At 39.3% G+C, this 19328-nt stretch overlaps 1 protein-coding gene across 3 annotated transcripts in view; it reads right to left on the reverse strand.

Moving 5' to 3' along the window:
* Window positions 1-19328, reverse strand: part of cntn3a.2 (contactin 3a, tandem duplicate 2) — a 98719-nt gene that overhangs the window by 45509 nt on the left and 33882 nt on the right. For all 3 annotated transcript variants that reach the window (XM_079588772.1, XM_079588771.1, XM_079588773.1), the window contains exon 3: window positions 4527-4656. In XM_079588772.1, the coding sequence (XP_079444898.1) occupies window positions 4527-4656 (130 nt within the window). The remainder of the gene's footprint in view (window positions 1-4526; window positions 4657-19328) is intronic.

Consider the following 19328-nt stretch of genomic DNA (forward strand, 5'->3'; position numbering starts at 1 on the left):
GCTGCATGGATGCGCAGGGAGTTCTTGCCCAGAACAGAACCATACCACCAATCATAACTGTATGCTAATTGTCAATTGTATTTGACGATACTGGTCCTAACAGAAATTAGATATACTTAAAGGAATAGTTCACTTATAAATGAAAATTCTGTCATCATTTACTCCTCTTCAAGTTGTTTCAAACCAAGTACATTTCTTTCTTCTGCTGAACACAAAATAAGACATCTTGAAGATTGTGGGTAACCAGAGAGTTGATGGGCCCCATTGACTTCCATAGTAGGAAAAAAAAAAATACCATGGAAGTCAATGGAGTCCATCAACTGTTTGGTTACTGACATTCTTCATAATATAAATCAGAACTTTTGTTTGGGTTTAGTTTTCCGGTTTCACTGAATATATTGTGGCCACAAAAAAAAAAAAAAAAAAAAAAAAAATACTTTCCACAATCAATGAACCACAAGGAGCACCCAGCAAAATATTCTAGCAAACAATCGCCCATCATTATCACATGAACGCACTAATAAAAAATTGTGCTCAACATTTGAAAAGGCTTCCTCTTTATAAGAAACATTATTGCTGCAAGCTATTTCAATAAGTGGAAGGACAAATTGCAAAATGTTCCTCTAAATGACACCTAAGCTTTTTGGTTGAAATGATGGCTCCTCTAATCCAAATATATAGCCTACTGAATATTTTCCAAGCACATAAATATATTTTAGTAAGCTATATCACTAAACCCTAGTATTCATAAAACCTAATAGATTTTTGTTCTTAATGCTTGAAGCTGAATCAATTATTGGGTCTTTACTGTGGCATTTAGCAGTTTTTCTTTTCACTGAGGATGCATACAACTACGGAAACTCATTTCTCATGCAAGCCTCAGCAGGACAGGAGTTTGGGATTTCTAATATAAATTTGAAAGACGGGATATTTTGAACTCAGGGTTTGATGTATTCTTTTAAGCAATTACCTTGTCGTTCGCACAAATCTTTTTAGCACCCGCTTCATTTAAACTCCGCTGACTGACTCACTTCAAAAAGATATGTTTTGTCTTCAATCAGTTCATTGAAGAATTTACACGGATTAAATCAAGTCTTTTGCCGTTGATATCTCAAGCTGCCAATATGCACTGGGATTTGATAAAGTTTGTCAAATCTTTATTCTTTGGAGTTGCTTAGTCAATATTTTTTTGCCAAGGTGTCAGGAAACTTGGGTGGTAAAAGTGACATTTTGACAGTTAGGGGAGCAAGTGCTGCACTGTTCAAGCACTGGCCGGTGAGATAGTGGAAGAGTAATTTAAAAGTGCATCTACCTTCAGTTTTTATGAACCTCATAGTTGTAGCAGGGCAATTTATTCTAGAGAGCTGACAACTCAGCTTCCCTGCTCAATAGCAGGAAGGAGCCAGAGCAGAAGCGCTACAGCCCTATTTGCACATCAAGAGAGGTGTGCAGGTTAAGGCACCGCTCTGCGTGACGCTCGGCTCAGTGAGAGAAAGAGCAAAAAGATGATTAGAAGAAAGTGAGGAATGCACAGGCCTACAAAGAGCACTTTAACAGAGGTGGGCACAGCAGCCAATTTGGATGGTGATCAAAGATTTGTGTCTAAGATATCTTTCCGGGTGATTTTGGATACTTTTACAGCCACTGAATGTTATATACAGCACTCGGCAGTGCCAAAAAGACATGACGTTGTTGCTTTTGACTCTACAAAGTTTTTTTAAGAGGTGCAATCCAATAATTGGCCACCACAATACTAAACAAACAAAAAATTTGGTAACATTGACTAATAATTAATATAAAATACTGCTGACAAAATACATAGCGCGTTTCTTTACCTACTGTACATATTGTCAAATGAACAACCAGTCAGTAGCTTCACTGATTTAAGTCTCACTGTTAGTTGTAACCTACATGTGTTTGATTCACTTAAATGGACTGAATCAGTAGGATCATTAGTTAGTGTCTGCATTTGATTCACTAAAATGGACTGAATCAGTAGGATCATTAGTTTGGGAATCGGAATCGCTGTCTGCATTTGATTCACTAAAGACCAATTCACACCGCACCAACAGACACCTACCAATGCAGACAATAATCAGATTACAGTACATCAATGACCCAACAAACACCGACTCAACATGTTCAATTGGCAAAAACAAGTGCCAACCAATGGCAACAGAATCCGACAAAACTTAAAGCTACACTGTGTAGGATTTTTTCCCATCTAGCGGTGAAATTGTACAGTATTATGACTACCAACTGAATATTACTTTCTAGCCCCTCCCATCCCGAGGGCGTTTTAACTCCTACGGTGGCCGTATTATTTAAAATCTGCCGGCAGTCGCGAGTAATCTCCCCCTCGCATTCGTCACGGTGCCACTGAGTGTAAAAACACAAAAAGCGAAGCTTGAATTTCCAGGTATGTCCCTCTTTGGCTAATGTATTTTCAAGATGGAGACGCAACATGGCTTCCGCCATTCGAGCAGCTCACCCGTATGTATTATAAATGGCAGATTCTACGCTTACGAGAATACTTGATTTGTTGGTAGAAGTAATTATACATTAATGAGCACATATCATTTTGAAAGAAGTGTTTTTTGCTAAGAATCAACTTAAAAAATGACACAGTGTAGCTTTAACAAAGTATCTGTTGCCGTCTGTTGGTTCAGTATGATCTGTCCTTAAAAGGAACTGATTCAAATATTCATTGGTATGAGAATCAGACTACAAAGGCAGCAGTGTTTGCTTTTGACTCACTAGAGTTGTTCATTTGAATCACTTGTTGTGCAAGTATTTGAGCCGTTAGCGAACGGATTCACGGAGAAAATAGAATTACATCTTTCTGCACCAACAATACAGAATACATCTAATGTATGAGATTTTCAAAAGTTACGGAGAGGACCAGCAACATTAACACCATAAATCCTTCATAATTATGTCAGAGTTTTCAATCCTAATCAGCCGAGTTGCCCTGTTTTTGAAATGCTTTATATTTATGTGACTTTTGTATAATATTTCACGAGTTCACACCTACAAATAATCAGATAGAGTAAAGAGTATACATATTTGTCGTGCTGTCCGAGGAGAGGGCTACGAGCTCGGAATTTGGCCCGAACCCAGAGTACTACCCCCGTATCCCTGAGGGATGCAGAAACCGTCGAGGAACATGGGCGAGATGTGCATGCGAGTGCAAGACAGCAGTGCACTCGCAGAGAGAGCTCCACCCACACACTCTTCTGATTGGCTGTGATTTTGTGATTGATTTAGTTGCATCTTGTAGAAGTGTTGCCTCTGTTGTGTGCAAAAAAAAAAAAAGAAGCTTGTTGCTGGAATCTTATCCCATCTTGTCTGGTTAGGATTAGGAAGAGACAGAAATGCCTACGAGCGACCAACAGCACAGCGACCTGGCAACCTCAAAATCTCAGTCGGGCCATTATAAATTAGAGAAAAATTTTTTTTGATCAGCTATTTTCAGAAACAGATTTAAAACAGGAAGCATGTTTCAAGCAAGTATTCATTTTAAATAAAAGATGTACACATTGCATTCAAGTGATATAGCTTGTTATAAATTGAATGATGCATGGCACGCAACATGTGCCACATGTTTAATTGATGTTCATGTGTCAATGCATTCACCGAGTCCTGCCAGCATGAAGCCGGTGTAAATATTGCAGTTGTATGGCTCTTCTGTTGAGATGGAGCCCCAGGATGACACTATGAGGCACAGCCCCGAGATGTGAAATCCATAATCCATTAAATTACAGGAACACTCCTGACTAACCATTGCCATCAGATAATGCAGATGTCAAAAAGTGACACACCGCTCCCCAGCATATATCTAACCTGAACATACAGCAAAAATTAATGGACTGTTGAGACATACCAAAACGAAAGATAATTTTGTTGTCACGGGCAACTCTCATCGTTGCGAGGGAGTGAGCGTTTTGAATTCTGTACATCTTGGTCATTAAATTCTAATAATATCATACAGTGCTGCATGAATAAACATAACATCATGCATGATTGGTGTTGCAGAATCATTTAAATTACTGAGAGGAAGAAAAAATGTTCCAAAACTAAGTGAGCTGCCTACGTAGGCAGAATTAAGGCGTTATAGGCATGATCTACTGTGGATGCAAAGGCCATTCCAAATGGTGGGCCGCATTTCTTTTTCTTTCAGATACTTTCATTTGGCCAAATTCTAAAGCAGCATCCTATTTATTTCTTCATAGAAAAGCTAATAATGCGACGAGAGAGAGCAGTTTAAAAAATCGACCCAAGATGGCGGACATGGAGATTATAACTACAAAAATATGATCCATTACGAAGCATAAACCAACAAATAAAATTGGATATTTCACATTCACACTATATTTGAACATGTAGTTTTATGTTTATTAGAGTGTGGAATCATTGGCAACATTGGTACTATTCGCTGTTTGTAAGCCCTTATGAAGGCATTAGAAAGCAAAGGAATAGAGTTAAAGAGTGCAAAAAACAGAAGCAGAAAAGGCAAAGTCCCATACCTGTACTGAGGGGTAGGAATGCCTTTTGCATCACAGGTCAGCGTAGCCTCTTCCTCCAGTGAACCCACTGTCAGATCACTGGGCTCCATCCGCCATTTCGGGCCATTAAAAGACTTATAATCCAGACACTCTGAGAGCAAACAACAGAATACAGTTTTTATCTTAATGCACAGTTTCAGCTGAAGTGTGTCAGTTTTTTCAACTTAATATAACTTTTCCCATCTCATCTTAATGGAATACTTCACACAAAAATAAACCGCACAATACCGGTTCCTTTAATAAGTAGAGACAATTATATGTAAGCCATACTGTAGGTTTATTCCTTCAAAAGATATAAACACTGTGGCTCTGTAAAGCTCTCAAAACATTGATCTGTTTGTTTGAGTATGAGAAATTGACACTGGCTCAACCAGTGGTGTGAGATTGTTGGCAGGATGAATGTCTGTAATATGTCTGACCAATGACTGATGGGGGAGAATAAGTCTCCGTAAATTGAAAATGGACAATTCCTTTTAATTCCTATTGTTTTTATTTATTTATTCATGTGCCCTCGTAATCAACGCCACAAGGTGTAACAGAAATTATTCTGATTTCTGTTTTCCAACAGAACATAAAGCTTAATTTTTCATCAGCCACTAATTTGCAGATTGGGGTCCAGTTGTTTAACCAGCAATTTAGAGGCAGAACAGATCTGAGGGAAATTTCACAAAGGAGAATTATAACAAACCAAACGAAAGGAAAGGAAAGGAAAGGAAATGAAAGGAAAGGAAAGGAAAGGAAAGGAAAGGAAAGGAAAGGAAAGGAAAGGAAAGGAAAGGAAAGGAAAGGAAAGGAAAGGAAAGGAAAGGAAAGTGTGGGAGCGTTTTACTGAAGTGGTTAACCAGGACCAATCAAGTGCTGGGTATGTGATGTATAACGGCTGTGAAGCAAAAGCCTTTGCTAGGGCTGAACATATTTAATTTCTTGTGTGTGTGTGTGTGTGTGTGTGTGTGTGTGTGTGTGTGTTCGGGAAGTTGCAGTGACGGAAACAGTGACATTCCAATTTAAGTTTGAAGGGAGTAAAGCCTGTGTTTAGGCTATTAAGGAAATGTAATTTTGCCAAAGAAGAATTACATTTAAGATCAGCCTACTTCAGTGTAGTGCGTTACCATATCATCACGCTTAACACTGAGAATTAGAATAGTTGTAATGTGACGATCAGGTGCGGATCTCTAAATCAGAGAAAATCATAGGTTCGGGTGTGTGGCGGGTGGATGATTAATTCAGTCCCACCTCCACCGAGACATACGTCCTGAACAGAACAGATGCTGTTTTGAGGAGGGGAGGTTAATGTTTTTGATTAAAGAGGGTGTATTAATTAAAATAATATAGCATTACTTAGTTTGCATATAAATAGTTTATAAAAAAAACATCCCAACATTCTGTGAAAAAAAAAATAATAATAATTTTTGATTTCATGGTGACCAAGTCTTTTTTTTTTTTTTTTTAAGTTTGAGGGTAAATATTCTGCAAATGACAGAATTGCACAGCAACACACACACATAGAGTGCAGAAACACAGACCATATGTGGAGAGATCACACCAGGTGTGTGGATTCTAATCAAGTGCTATGCTCACATCAGTCAATTTCTACTTAAATGGTTTCATAGCGGCAAAGTCACTGGAACAATCGCATTTAAGTGTGATATTTGTTTAGAAAATGGGAACTAAGGCGCTCTAATGTGACATTTACATTGTGCACAATGAAGTTATACTTCACAATACAGTGTCTTTCGGTTTCTTATCCATTTCTAAACTGTGTAAGCTAAACTGAATGTCTCCATTCAGTTTTATATTGCTTTAAAAAAATGATTTTGTCATTTGACAATGGAAGACAAAAGAAGAAATTTTGAAAAATGAGTTGGTTGCTGGTCCATGCACAATACATGTCAACTAGAGCTTTCAAGCTTAAAAAAAGACACAAAACGACAACAAAAGCAGTCCAACTTATATTAGCACTATATTAGAATTATACAACAGTTTGGCGTGTGGAACAGGCCGGATATGATAATATATGATGTATCGATTAGGGATGGGTATCATTAGGGCCCGAGCACCGATGGTGCGAGGACACTATTGGAATTGCTCTGTTTATTATTATTAGGGCCCGAGCACCGATGGTGTGAGGACCCTCTTGGAATTGCTCTGTTTATTATTATTATTATTATTATTATTATTATTCTTCTCCGCATTTAATCGCATTTTTGAGGGCCTAAACATGCACGAAAACTCACGAAAATTTGCACACGCGTCAGAACTGGCGAAAATTGACATCTGATATGTGTTTCACAATTGGGCGGGGTAAAATGGCTCGATAGCGCCACCTATAAAGGTTCAACGGAGTGCGCCTCCCGCTACGTTTCACGTATGTGTACGAAATTCGGTACATACATGTAATGACCCAATACCTACAAAAAAGTCTCTTGAGGCATAGCCTTAAACACAACAGGAAGTCAGCCATTTTGAACTTCCTCTCTGATTTTTGTGCAGTTTTTGCCATTTTCAGGCCTCGTACTTTAACGAACTCCTCCTACAGTTTTAATCTGATCATCTTCAAATTTGGTGAGTGTAATCTTAAGGCCTTTGCGACGTTAAATTGCGAAGATCTAGAGTTTTCGTCGAAGGGCGTGTCCTCGGCGGCCTGACAAATTTTGATGTTTCGCCATGAAACAGGAAGTTGCTGTAACTCAGGCAAACAATGTCCAATCTGCCCCAAACTTCCCACGTTTGATAAGAGTTCTGCCCTGAACACATGACCATGCTCAAATTCAGTTACAGTCATAGCGCCACCTGCTGGCAACAGGAAGTGACATGTTTAACACTGTTTTGGACTCCTAATAACATATAAAAAATTGCCAGCAACTGCTTAACATGTTAACAACATACTAGAAACATGCTAAAATATGCTAGCAAACATTAGCTAAGTGCTAAAGCATGCTATTACTGCAATTAAATAGGAATTTGCTGTAACTCAGGCATTGAATGTCCAATCTGCCCCAAACTTCACTCGTTTGATAAGAGTTCTGTCCTGAACACATGACCATGCTCATATTCAGTTACAGTCATAGCGCCACCTGCTGGCAACAGGAAGTTACATGTTTAACACTATTTTGGACTCCTAATAACATACAAAAAAGTGCCAGCAAGTGTTAAACATGTGAACAACATACTAGAAACATGCTAAAACATGCTAGCAAACATTAGCTAGGTGCTAAATCATGCTATTAATGCAATTAAATAGGAATTTGCTGTAACTCAGGCATTGGATGTTTAATTATTATTATTTTCCGCATTTAATCGCATTTTTGAGGGCCTAAACATGCACGAAAACTCACGAAAATTTGCACACGCGTCAGAACTGGCGAAAATTGACATCTGATATGCGTTTCAGAATTGGGCGGGGTAAAATGGCTCGATAGCGCCACCTATAAAGGTTCAACGGAGTGCGCCTCCCGCTACGTTTCACGTATGTGTACGAAATTCGGTACATACATGTAATGACCCAATACCTACAAAAAAGTCTCTTGGAGCATAGCCTTAAACACAACAGGAAGTCAGCCATTTTGAACTTCCTCTCTGATTTTTGTGCAGTTTTTGCCATTTTCAGGCCTCGTACTTTAACGAACTCCTCCTACAGTTTTAATCTGATCATCTTCAAATTTGGTGAGTGTAATCTTAAGGCCTTTGCGACGTTAAATTGCGAAGATCTAGAGTTTTCGTCGAAGGGCGTGTCCTCGGCGGCCTGACAAATTTTGATGTTTCGCCATGAAACAGGAAGTTGCTGTAACTCAGGCAAACAATGTCCAATCTGCCCCAAACTTCACACGTTTGATAAGCGTTCTGTCCTGAACACATGACCATGCTCAAATTCAGCTACAGTCATAGCGCCACCTGCTGGCAACAGGAAGTGACATGTTTAACACTGTTTTGGACTCCTAATAACATATACAAAATTGCCAGCAAGTGCTAAACATGTTAACAACATACTAGAAACATGCTAAAACATGCTAGCAAACATTAGCTAAGTGCTAAAGCATGCTATTACTGCAATTAAATAGGAATTTGCTGTAACTCAGGCATTGGATGTTCAATTTGCCCCAAACTTCACACGTTTGATAAGAGTTCTGGTCTGAACCCATTTACATGAGAATATTCAGTTATAGTAATAGCGCCACCTACTGGCAACAGGAAGTGACATGTTTAACACTGTGATGTTGTACTAGCAACATATTAAATATGCCATTGAGTTATATACATGTTAGAAACATGTTAAAACATGCTAGCAATTCTTAGCTAAGTGCTAAAGCACGCTAATGCAATGAAACAGGAAGTTGGTGTTACTGAAGAAGGCAATGTTCAATCTGCCCCAAACTTCACACGTTTGATAAGAGTCCTGCCCTGAACACATCTACATGACAATTATAAGTTAAAGTAATAGCGCCACCTACCGTCGACAGGAAGTGACACGTTTTACAGTGTGATGCATTACTAGCGACATATTTAATATGCCATTGAGTTCTAAACATGCTAGAAACATGCTAAAGCATGCTAGCAACACTTATCTGAGTGATAACACATGCTATTATCCCCATAATGAAGGACATTTTTGTAACTGACTTTGACATACTCCTCCTATAGTTACCTACTTAAATGCACATTGCCCACCGTGCTCTGTCTTCCTAAAGCCACCGGGTGGCGGTGGCACGGGTGCGAGGGCCCTTTCATCGCTGCTTGCAGCTTTAATTATTAGGGCCCGAGCACCGATGGTGTGAGGACCCTCTTGGAATTGCTCTGTTTATTATTATTATTATTATTATTCTTCTTCTTCTCCGCATTTAATCGCATTTTTGAGGGCCTAAACATGCACGAAAACTCACGAAAATTTGCACACGCGTCAGAACTGGCGAAAATTGACATCTGATATGCGTTTCAGAATTGGGCGGGGTAAAATGGCTCGATAGCGCCACCTATAAAGGTTCAACGGAGTGCGCCTCCCGCTACGTTTCACGTACGTGTACGAAATTCGGTACATACATGTAATGACCCAATACCTACAAAAAAGTCTCTTGGAGCATAGCCTTAAACACAACAGGAAGTCAGCCATTTTGAACTTCCTCTCTGATTTTTGTGCAGTTTTTGCCATTTTCAGGCCTCGTACTTTAACGAACTCCTCCTACAGTTTTAATCTGATCATCTTCAAATTTGGTGAGTGTAATCTTAAGGCCTTTGCGACGTTAAATTGCGAAGATCTAGAGTTTTCGTCGAAGGGCGTGTCCTCGGCGGCCTGACAAATTTTGATGTTTCGCCATGAAACAGGAAGTTGCTGTAACTCAGGCAAACAATGTCCAATCTGCCCCAAACTTCACACGTTTGATAAGCGTTCTGTCCTGAACACATGACCCTGCTCAAATTCAGTTACAGTCATAGCGCCACCTGCTGGCAACAGGAAGTGACATGTTTAACACTGTTTTGGACTCCTAATAACATATACAAAATTGCCAGCAAGTGCTAAACATGTTAACAACATACTAGAAACATGCTAAAACATGCTAGCAAACATTAGCTAAGTGCTAAAGCATGCTATTACTGCAATTAAATAGGAATTTGCTGTAACTCAGGCATTGAATGTCCAATCTGCCCCAAACTTCACACGTTTAATAAGAGTTCTGGTCTGAACACATTTACATGAGAATATTCAGTTATAGTAATAGCGCCACCTATTGGCAACAGGAAGTGACATGTTTAACACTGTGATGCTGTACTAGCAACATATTAAATATGCCATTGAGTTAGAAACATGTTAGAAACCTGTTAAAACATGCTAGCAATTCTTAGCTAAGTGCTAAAGCATGCTAATGCAATGAAACAGGAAGTTGTTGTTACTCAAGTAGGCAATGTCCAATCTGCCCCAAACTTCACACGTTTGATAAGAGTCCTGCCCTGAACACATCTACATGACACTTTTCAGTTATAGTAATAGCGCCACCTACTGGCAACAGGAAGTGACATGTTTAACACTGCGATGCATTACTAGCAACATATTAAATATGCCATTGAGTTATATACATGTTAGAAATATGTTAAAACATGCTAGCAATTCTTAGCTAAGTGCTAAAGCACGCTAATGCAATGAAACGGGAAGTTGTTGTTACTGAAGAAGGCAATGTCCAATCGGCCCCAAACTTCACACGTTTGATAAGAGTCCTGCCCTGAACACATCTACATGACAATTTTAAGTTAAAGTAATAGCGCCACCTACTGTCGACAGGAAGTGACACGTTTTAAACTGTGATGCATTGCTAGCGACATATTTAATATGCCATTGAGTTCTAAACATTCTAGAAACATGCTAAAACATGCTAGCAACACTTATCTGAGTGATAACGCATGCTATTATCCCCATAATAAAGGACATTTTTGTAACTGACTTTGACATACTCCTATATTTACCTACTTAAATGCACAATGCCCACCGTGCTCTGTCTTCCTAAAGCCACCGGGTGGCGGTTGGCACGGGTGCGAGGGCCCTTTCATCGCTGCTTGCAGCTTTAATTAGGGCCCGAGCACCGATGGTGTGAGGACCCTCTTGGAATTGCTCTGTTTATTATTATTATTATTATTATTCTTCTTCTTCTCCGCATTTAATCGCATTTTTGAGGGCCTAAACATGCACGAAAACTCACGAAAATTTGCACACGCGTCAGAACTGGCGAAAATTGACATCTGATATGCGTTTCAGAATTGGGCGGGGTAAAATGGCTCGATAGCGCCACCTATAAAGGTTCAACGGAGTGCGCCTCCCGCTACGTTTCACGTACGTGTACGAAATTCGGTACATACATGTAATGACCCAATACCTACAAAAAAGTCTCTTGGAGCATAGCCTTAAACACAACAGGAAGTCAGCCATTTTGAACTTCCTCTCTGATTTTTGTGCAGTTTTTGCCATTTTCAGGCCTCGTACTTTAACGAACTCCTCCTACAGTTTTAATCTGATCATCTTCAAATTTGGTGAGTGTAATCTTAAGGCCTTTGCGACGTTAAATTGCGAAGATCTAGAGTTTTCGTCGAAGGGCGTGTCCTCGGCGGCCTGACAAATTTGGATGTTTCGCCATGAAACAGGAAGTTGCTGTAACTCAGGCAAACAATGTCCAATCTGCCCCAAACTTCACACGTTTGATAAGCGTTCTGTCCTGAACACATGACCATGCTCAAATTCAGTTACAGTCATAGCGCCACCTGCTGGCAACAGGAAGTGACATGTTTAACACTGTTTTGGACTCCTAATAACATATAAAAAATTGCCAGCAAGTGCTAAACATGTTAACAACATACTAGAAACATGCTAAAACATGCTAGCAAACATTAGCTAAGTGCTAAAGCATGCTATTACTGCAATTAAATAGGAATTTGCTGTAACTCAGGCATTGAATGCCCAATCTGCCCCAAACTTCACACGTTTGATAAGAGTTCTGGTCTGAACACATTTACATGAGAATATTCAGTTATAGTAATAGCGCCACCTATTGGCAACAGGAAGTGACATGTTTAACACTGTCATGCTGTACTAGCAACATATTAAATAAACCATTGAGTTATAAACATGTTTGAAACATGTTAAAACATGCTAGCAATTCTTAGCTAAGTGCTAAAGCATGCTAATGCAATGAAACAGGAAGTTGTTGTTACTCAAGTAGGCAATGTCCAATCTGCCCCAAACTTCACAGGTTTGATAAGAGTTCTGTCCTGAACACATTTACATGAGAATAATCAGTTAGAGTAATAGCGCCACCTGCTGGCAACAGGAAGTGACATGTTTAACACCATTTTGGACTCCTAATAACATAAAAAATTGCCAGCAAGTGCTAAACATGTTAACAACATACAGGAAACATGCTAAAACATGCTAACAAACATTAGCTGAGTGCTAAAGCATGCTATTACTGCAATTAAATAGGAATTTGCTGTAACTCAGGCATTGAATGTTCAATTTGCCCCAATTTCACACGTTTGATAAGAGTTCTGGTCTGAACACATTTACATGAGAGTATTCAGTTATAGTAATAGCGCCACCTACTGGCAACAGGAAGTGACATGTTCAACACTGTGATGTTGTACTAGCAACATATTAAATAAACCATTGAGTTATAAACATGTTAGAAACCTGTTAAAACATGCTAGCAATTCTTAGCTAAGTGCTAAAGCATGCTAATGCAATGAAACAGGAAGTTGTTGTTACTCAAGAAGGCAATGTCCAATCTGCCCCAAACTTCACACGTTTGATAAGAGTCCTGCCCTGAACACATTTACATGACACTTTTCAGTTATAGTAATAGCGCCACCTACTGGCAACAGGAAGTGACATGTTCAACACTGTGATGTTGTACTAGCAACATATTAAATAAACCATTGAGTTATAAACATGTTAGAAACATGTTAAAACATGCTAGCAATTCTTAGCTAAGTGCTAAAGCATGCTAATGCAATGAAACAGGAAGTTGTTGTTACTCAAGAAGGCAATGTCCAATCGGCCCCAAACTTCACACGTTTGATAAGAGTCCTGCCCTGAACACATCTACATGACACTTTTCAGTTATAGTAATAGCGCCACCTACTGGCAACAGGAAGTGACATGGTTAACACTGTGATGCAGTACTAGGAACATATTAAATATGCCATTGAGCAATAAACATGTTAGAAACATGTTAAAACATGCTAGCAATTCTTAGCTAAGTGCTAAAGCATGCTAATGCAATGAAAGAGGAAGTTGTTGTTACTCAAGAAGGCAATGTCCAATCTGCCCCAAACTTCACATGTTTGATAAGAGTCCTGCCCTGAACACATCTACATGACACTTTTCAGTTATAGTAATAGCGCCACCTACTGGCAACAGGAAGTGACATGTTTAACACTGCGATGCATTACTAGCAACATATTAAATATGCCATTGAGTTATATACATGTTAGAAACATGTTAAAACATGCTAGCAATTCTTAGCTAAGTGCTAAAGCACGCTAATGCAATGAAACGGGAAGTTGTTGTTACTGAAGAAGGCAATGTCAAATCTGCCCCAAACTTCACACGTTTGATAAGAGTCCTGCCCTGAACACATCTACATGACAATTTTAAGTTAAAGTAATTGCGCCACCTACTGTCGACAGGAAGTGACACGTTTTAAACTGTGATGCATTGCTAGCGACATATTTAATATGCCATTGAGTTCTAAACATGCTAGAAACATGCTAAAACATGCTAGCAACACTTATCTGAGTGATAACGCATGCTATTATCCCCATAATAAAGGACATTTTTGTAACTGACTTTGACATACTCCTATATTTAGGGCCCGAGCACCGATGGTGCGAGGACACTATTGGAATTGCTCTGTTTATTATTATTATTATTATTATTATTATTATTATTATTATTATTATTTTCCGCATTTGATCGCATTTTTGAGGGCCTAAACATGCACGAAAACTCACGAAAATTTGCACACGCGTCAGAACTGGCGAAAATTGACATCTGATATGCGTTTCAGAATTGGGCGGGGTAAAATGGCTCGATAGCGCCACCTATAAAGGTTCAACGGAGTGCGCCTCCCGCTACGTTTCACGTACGTGTACGAAATTCGGTACATACATGTAATGACCCAATACCTACAAAAAAGTCTCTTGGAGCATAGCCTTAAACACAACAGGAAGTCAGCCATTTTGAACTTCCTCTCTGATTTTTGTGCAGTTTTTGGCATTTTCAGGCCTCGTACTTTAACGAACTCCTCCTACAGTTTTAATCTGATCATCTTCAAATTTGGTGAGTGTAATCTTAAGGCCTTTGCGACGTTAAATTGCGAAGATCTAGAGTTTTCGTCGAAGGGCGTGTCCTCGGCGGCCTGACAAATTTTGATGTTTCGCCATGAAACAGGAAGTTGCTGTAACTAAGGCAAACAATGTCCAATCTGCCCCAAACTTCACACGTTTGATAAGCGTTCTGTCCTGAACACATGACCATGCTCAAATTCAGTTACAGTCATAGCGCCACCTGCTGGCAACAGGAAGTGACATGTTTAACACCGTTTTGGACTCCTAATTAACATATACAAAATTGCCAGCAAGTGCTAAACATGTTAACACCATACTAGAAACATGCTAAAACATGCTAGCAAACATTAGCTAAGTGCTAAAGCATGCTATTACTGCAATTAAATAGGAATTTGCTGTAACTCAGGCATTGAATGCCCAATCTGCCCCAAACTTCACACGTTTGATAAGAGTTCTGTCCTGAACACATTTACATGAGAATATTCAGTTATAGTAATAGCGCCACCTATTGGCAACAGGAAGTGACATGTTTAACACTGTGATGCTGTACTAGCAACATATTAAATAAACCATTGAGTTATAAACATGTTAGAAACATGTTAAAACATGCTAGCAATTCTTAGCTAAGTGCTAAAGCATGCTAATGCAATGAAACAGGAAGTTGTTGTTACTCAAGTAGGCAATGTCCAATCTGCCCCAAACTTCACAGGTTTGATAAGAGTCCTGCCCTGAACACATCTACATGAGAATAATCAGTTAGAGTAATAGCGCCACCTGCTGGCAACAGGAAGTGTCATGTTTAACACCATTTTGGACTCCTAATAACATATAAAAAATTGCCAGCAAGTGCTGAACATGTTAACAACACACGGGAACCATGCTAAAACATGCTAACAAACATTAGCTAAGTGCTAAAGCATGCTATTCCTGCAATTAAATAGGAATTTGCTGTCAGGCATTGAATGTTCAATTTGCCCCAATTTCACACGTTTGATAAGAGTCCTGCCCTGAACACATCTACATGACACTTTTCAGTTATAGTAATAGCGCCACCTACTGGCAACAGGAAGTGACATGGTTAACACTGTGATGCAGTACTAGCAACATATTAAATATGCCATTGAGTAATAAACATGTTAGAAACCTGTTAAAACATGCTAGCAATTCTTAGCTAAGTGCTAAAGCATGCTAATGCAATGAAACGGGAAGTTATTGTTACTGAAGAAGACAATGTCCAATCTGCCCCAAACTTCACATGTTTGATAAGAGTCCTGCCCTGAACACATCTACATGACAATTTTAAGTTAAAGTAATAGCGCCACCTACTGTCGACAGGAAGTGACACGTTTTAAACTGTGATGCATTGCTAGCGACATATTTAATATGCCATTGAGTTCTAAACATGCTAGAAACATGCTAAAACATGCTAGCAACACTTATCTGAGTGATAACGCATGCTATTATACCCATGATAAAGGACATTTTTGTAACTGACTTTGACATACTACTCCTATTTTTACCTACTTAAATGCACATTGCCCACCGTGCTCTGTCTTCCTAAAGCCACCGGGTGGCGGTGGCACGGGTGCGAGGGCCCTTTCATCGCTGCTTGCAGCTTTAATTATTATTATTTTCCGCATTTAATCGCATTTTTGAGGGCCTAAACATGCACGAAAACTCACGAAAATTTGCACACGCGTCAGAACTGGCAAAAATTGACATCTGATATGCGTTTCACAATTGGGCGGGGTAAAATGGCTCGATAGCGCCACCTATAAAGGTTCAACGGAGTGCGCCTCCCGCTACGTTTCACGTATGTGTATGAAATTCGGTACATACATGTAATGACCCAATACCTACAAAAAAGTCTCTTGAAGCATAGCCTTAAACACAACAGGAAGTCAGCCATTTTGAACTTCCTCTCTGATTTTTGTGCAGTTTTTGCCATTTTCAGGCCTCGTACTTTAACAAACTCCTCCTACAGTTTTAATCTGATCATCTTCAAATTTGGTGAGTGTAATCTTAAGGCCTTTGCGACGTTAAATTGCGAAGATCTTGAGTTTTCGTCGAAGGGCGTGTCCTCGGCGGCCTGACAAATTTTGATGTTTCGCCATGAAACAGGAAGTTGCTGTAACTCAGGCAAACAACGTCCAATCTGCCCCAAACTTCCCACGTTTGATAAGCGTTCTGTCCTGAACACATGACCATGCTCAAATTCAGTTACAGTCATAGCGCCACCTGCTGGCAACAGGAAGTGACATGTTTAACACTGTTTTGGACTCCTAATAACATATAAAAAATTGCCAGCAAGTGTTAAACATGTTAACAACATACTAGAAACATGCTAAAACATGCTAGCAAACATTAGCTAAGTGCTAAAGCATGCTATTACTGCAATTAAATAGGAATTTGCTGTAACTCAGGCATGGAATGTCCAATCTGCCCCAAACTTCACACGTTTGATAAGAGTTCTGCCCTGAACACATCTACATGACACTTTTCTCTTATAGTAATAGCGCCACCTACTGGCAACAGGAAGTGACATGTTTAACACTGTGATGCAGTACTAGCAACATATTAAATATGCCATTGAGTTATATACATGTTAGAAACATGTTAAAACATGCTAGCAATTCTTAGCTAAGTGCTAAAGCATGCTAATGCAATGAAACAGGAAGTTGGTGTTACTGAAGAAGGCAATGTCCAATCTGCCCCAAACTTCACACGTTTGATAAGAGTTCTGCCCTGAACACATCTACATGACAATTATAAGTTAAAGTAATAGCGCCACCTACCATCGACAGGAAGTGACACGTTTTACACTGTGATGCATTACTAGCGACATATTTAATATGCCATTGAGTTCTAAACACGCTAGAAACATGCTAAAACATGCTAGCAACACTTATCTGAGTGATAACACATTCTACTATCCCCATAATAAAGGACATTTTTGTAACTGAATTTGATATACTCCTCCTATTTTTACCTACTTAAATGCACATTGCCCACCGTGCTCTGTCTTCCTAAAGCCACCGGGTGGCGGTGGCACGGGTGCGAGGGCCCTTTCATCGCTGCTTGCAGCTTTAATTATTATTATTATTATTATTTTCCGCATTTAATCGCATTTTTGAGGGCCTAAACATGCACGAAAACTCACGAAAATTTGCACACGCGTCAGAACTGGCGAAAATTGACATCTGATATGCGTTTCAGAATTGGGCGGGGTAAAATGGCTCGATAGCGCCACCTATAAAGGTTCAACGGAGTGCGCCTCCCGCTACGTTTCACGTACGTGTACGAAATTCGGTACATACATGTAATGACCCAATACCTACAAAAAAGTCTCTTGGAGCATAGCCTTAAACATAACAGGAAGTCAGCCATTTTGAACTTCCTCTCTGATTTTTGTGCAGTTTTTGCCATTTTCAGGCCTCGTACTTTAACGAACTCCTCCTACAGTTTTAATCTGATCATCTTCAAATTTGGTGAGTGTAATCTTAAGGCCTTTGCGACGTTAAATTGCGAAGATCTAGAGTTTTCGTCGAAGGGCGTGTCCTCGGCGGCCTGACAAATTTTGATGTTTCGCCATGAAACAGGAAGTTGCTGTAACTCAGGCAAACAATGTCCAATCTGCCCCAAACTTGACACGTTTGATAAGAGTTCTGTCCTGAACACATGACCATGCTCAAATTCAGTTACAGTCATAGCGCCACCTGCTGGCAACAGGATGTGACATGTTTAAGACTGTTTTGGACTCCTAATAACATATAAAAAATTGCCAGCAAGTGCTTAACATGTTAACAACATACTAGAAACATGCTAAAACATGCTAGCAAACATTAGCTAAGTGCTAAAGCATGCTATTACTGCAATTAAATAGGAATTTGCTGTAACTCAGGCATTGAATGTCCAATCTGCCCCAAACTTCACACGTTTGATAAGCGTTCTGTCCTGAACACATGACCATGCTCAAATTCAGTTACAGTCATAGCGCCACCTGCTGGCAACAGGAAATGACATGTTTAACACTGTTTTGGACTCCTAATAACATACAAAAAAGTGCCAGCAAGTGTTAAAGATGTTAACAACATACTAGAAACATGCTAAAACATGCTAGCAAACATTAGCTAGGTGCTAAATCATGCTATTAATGCAATTAAATAGGAATTTGCTGTAACTCAGGCATTGGATGTTTAATCTGCCCCAAACTTCACACGGTTGAATATTCTCATGTTTAACACATTTACATGAGAATATTCAGTTATAGTAATAGCGCCACCTACTGGCAAAAGGAAATGACATGTTTAACACTGTGATGCTGTACTAGCAACATATTAAATATGCCATTGAGTTATAAACATGTTAGAAACCTGTTAAAACATGCTAGCAATTCTTAGCTAAGTGCTAAAGCACGCTAATGCAATGAAAGAGGAAGTTGTTGTTACTAAAGAAGGCAATGTCCAATCCTTCCCAAACTTTACACGTTTGATAAGAGTCCTGTCCTGAACACATCTACATGACACTTTTCAGTTATAGTAATAGCGCCACCTACTGGCAACAGGAAGTGACATGTTTAACACTGTGATGCAGTACTAGCAACATATTAAATATGCCATTGAGTTATATACATGTTAGAAACATGTTAAAACATGCTAGCAATTCTTAGCTAAGTGCTAAAGCACGCTAATGCAATGAAACAGGAAGTTGGTGTTACTGAAGAAGGCAATGTCCAATCTGCCCCAAACTTCACACGTTTGATAAGAGTCCTGCCCTGAACACATCTACATGACAATTTTAAGTTAAAGTAATAGCGCCACCTACTGTCGACAGGAAGTGACACGTTTTACACTGTGATGCATTACTAGCGACATATTTAATATGCCATTGAGTTCTAAACATGCTAGAAACATGCTAAAACATACTAGCAACACTTATCTG

Source organism: Phoxinus phoxinus (genome assembly GCF_949152265.1).
Source record: "Phoxinus phoxinus genome assembly, chromosome: 18".
Taxonomy (NCBI): Eukaryota; Metazoa; Chordata; class Actinopteri; order Cypriniformes; family Leuciscidae; genus Phoxinus; species Phoxinus phoxinus.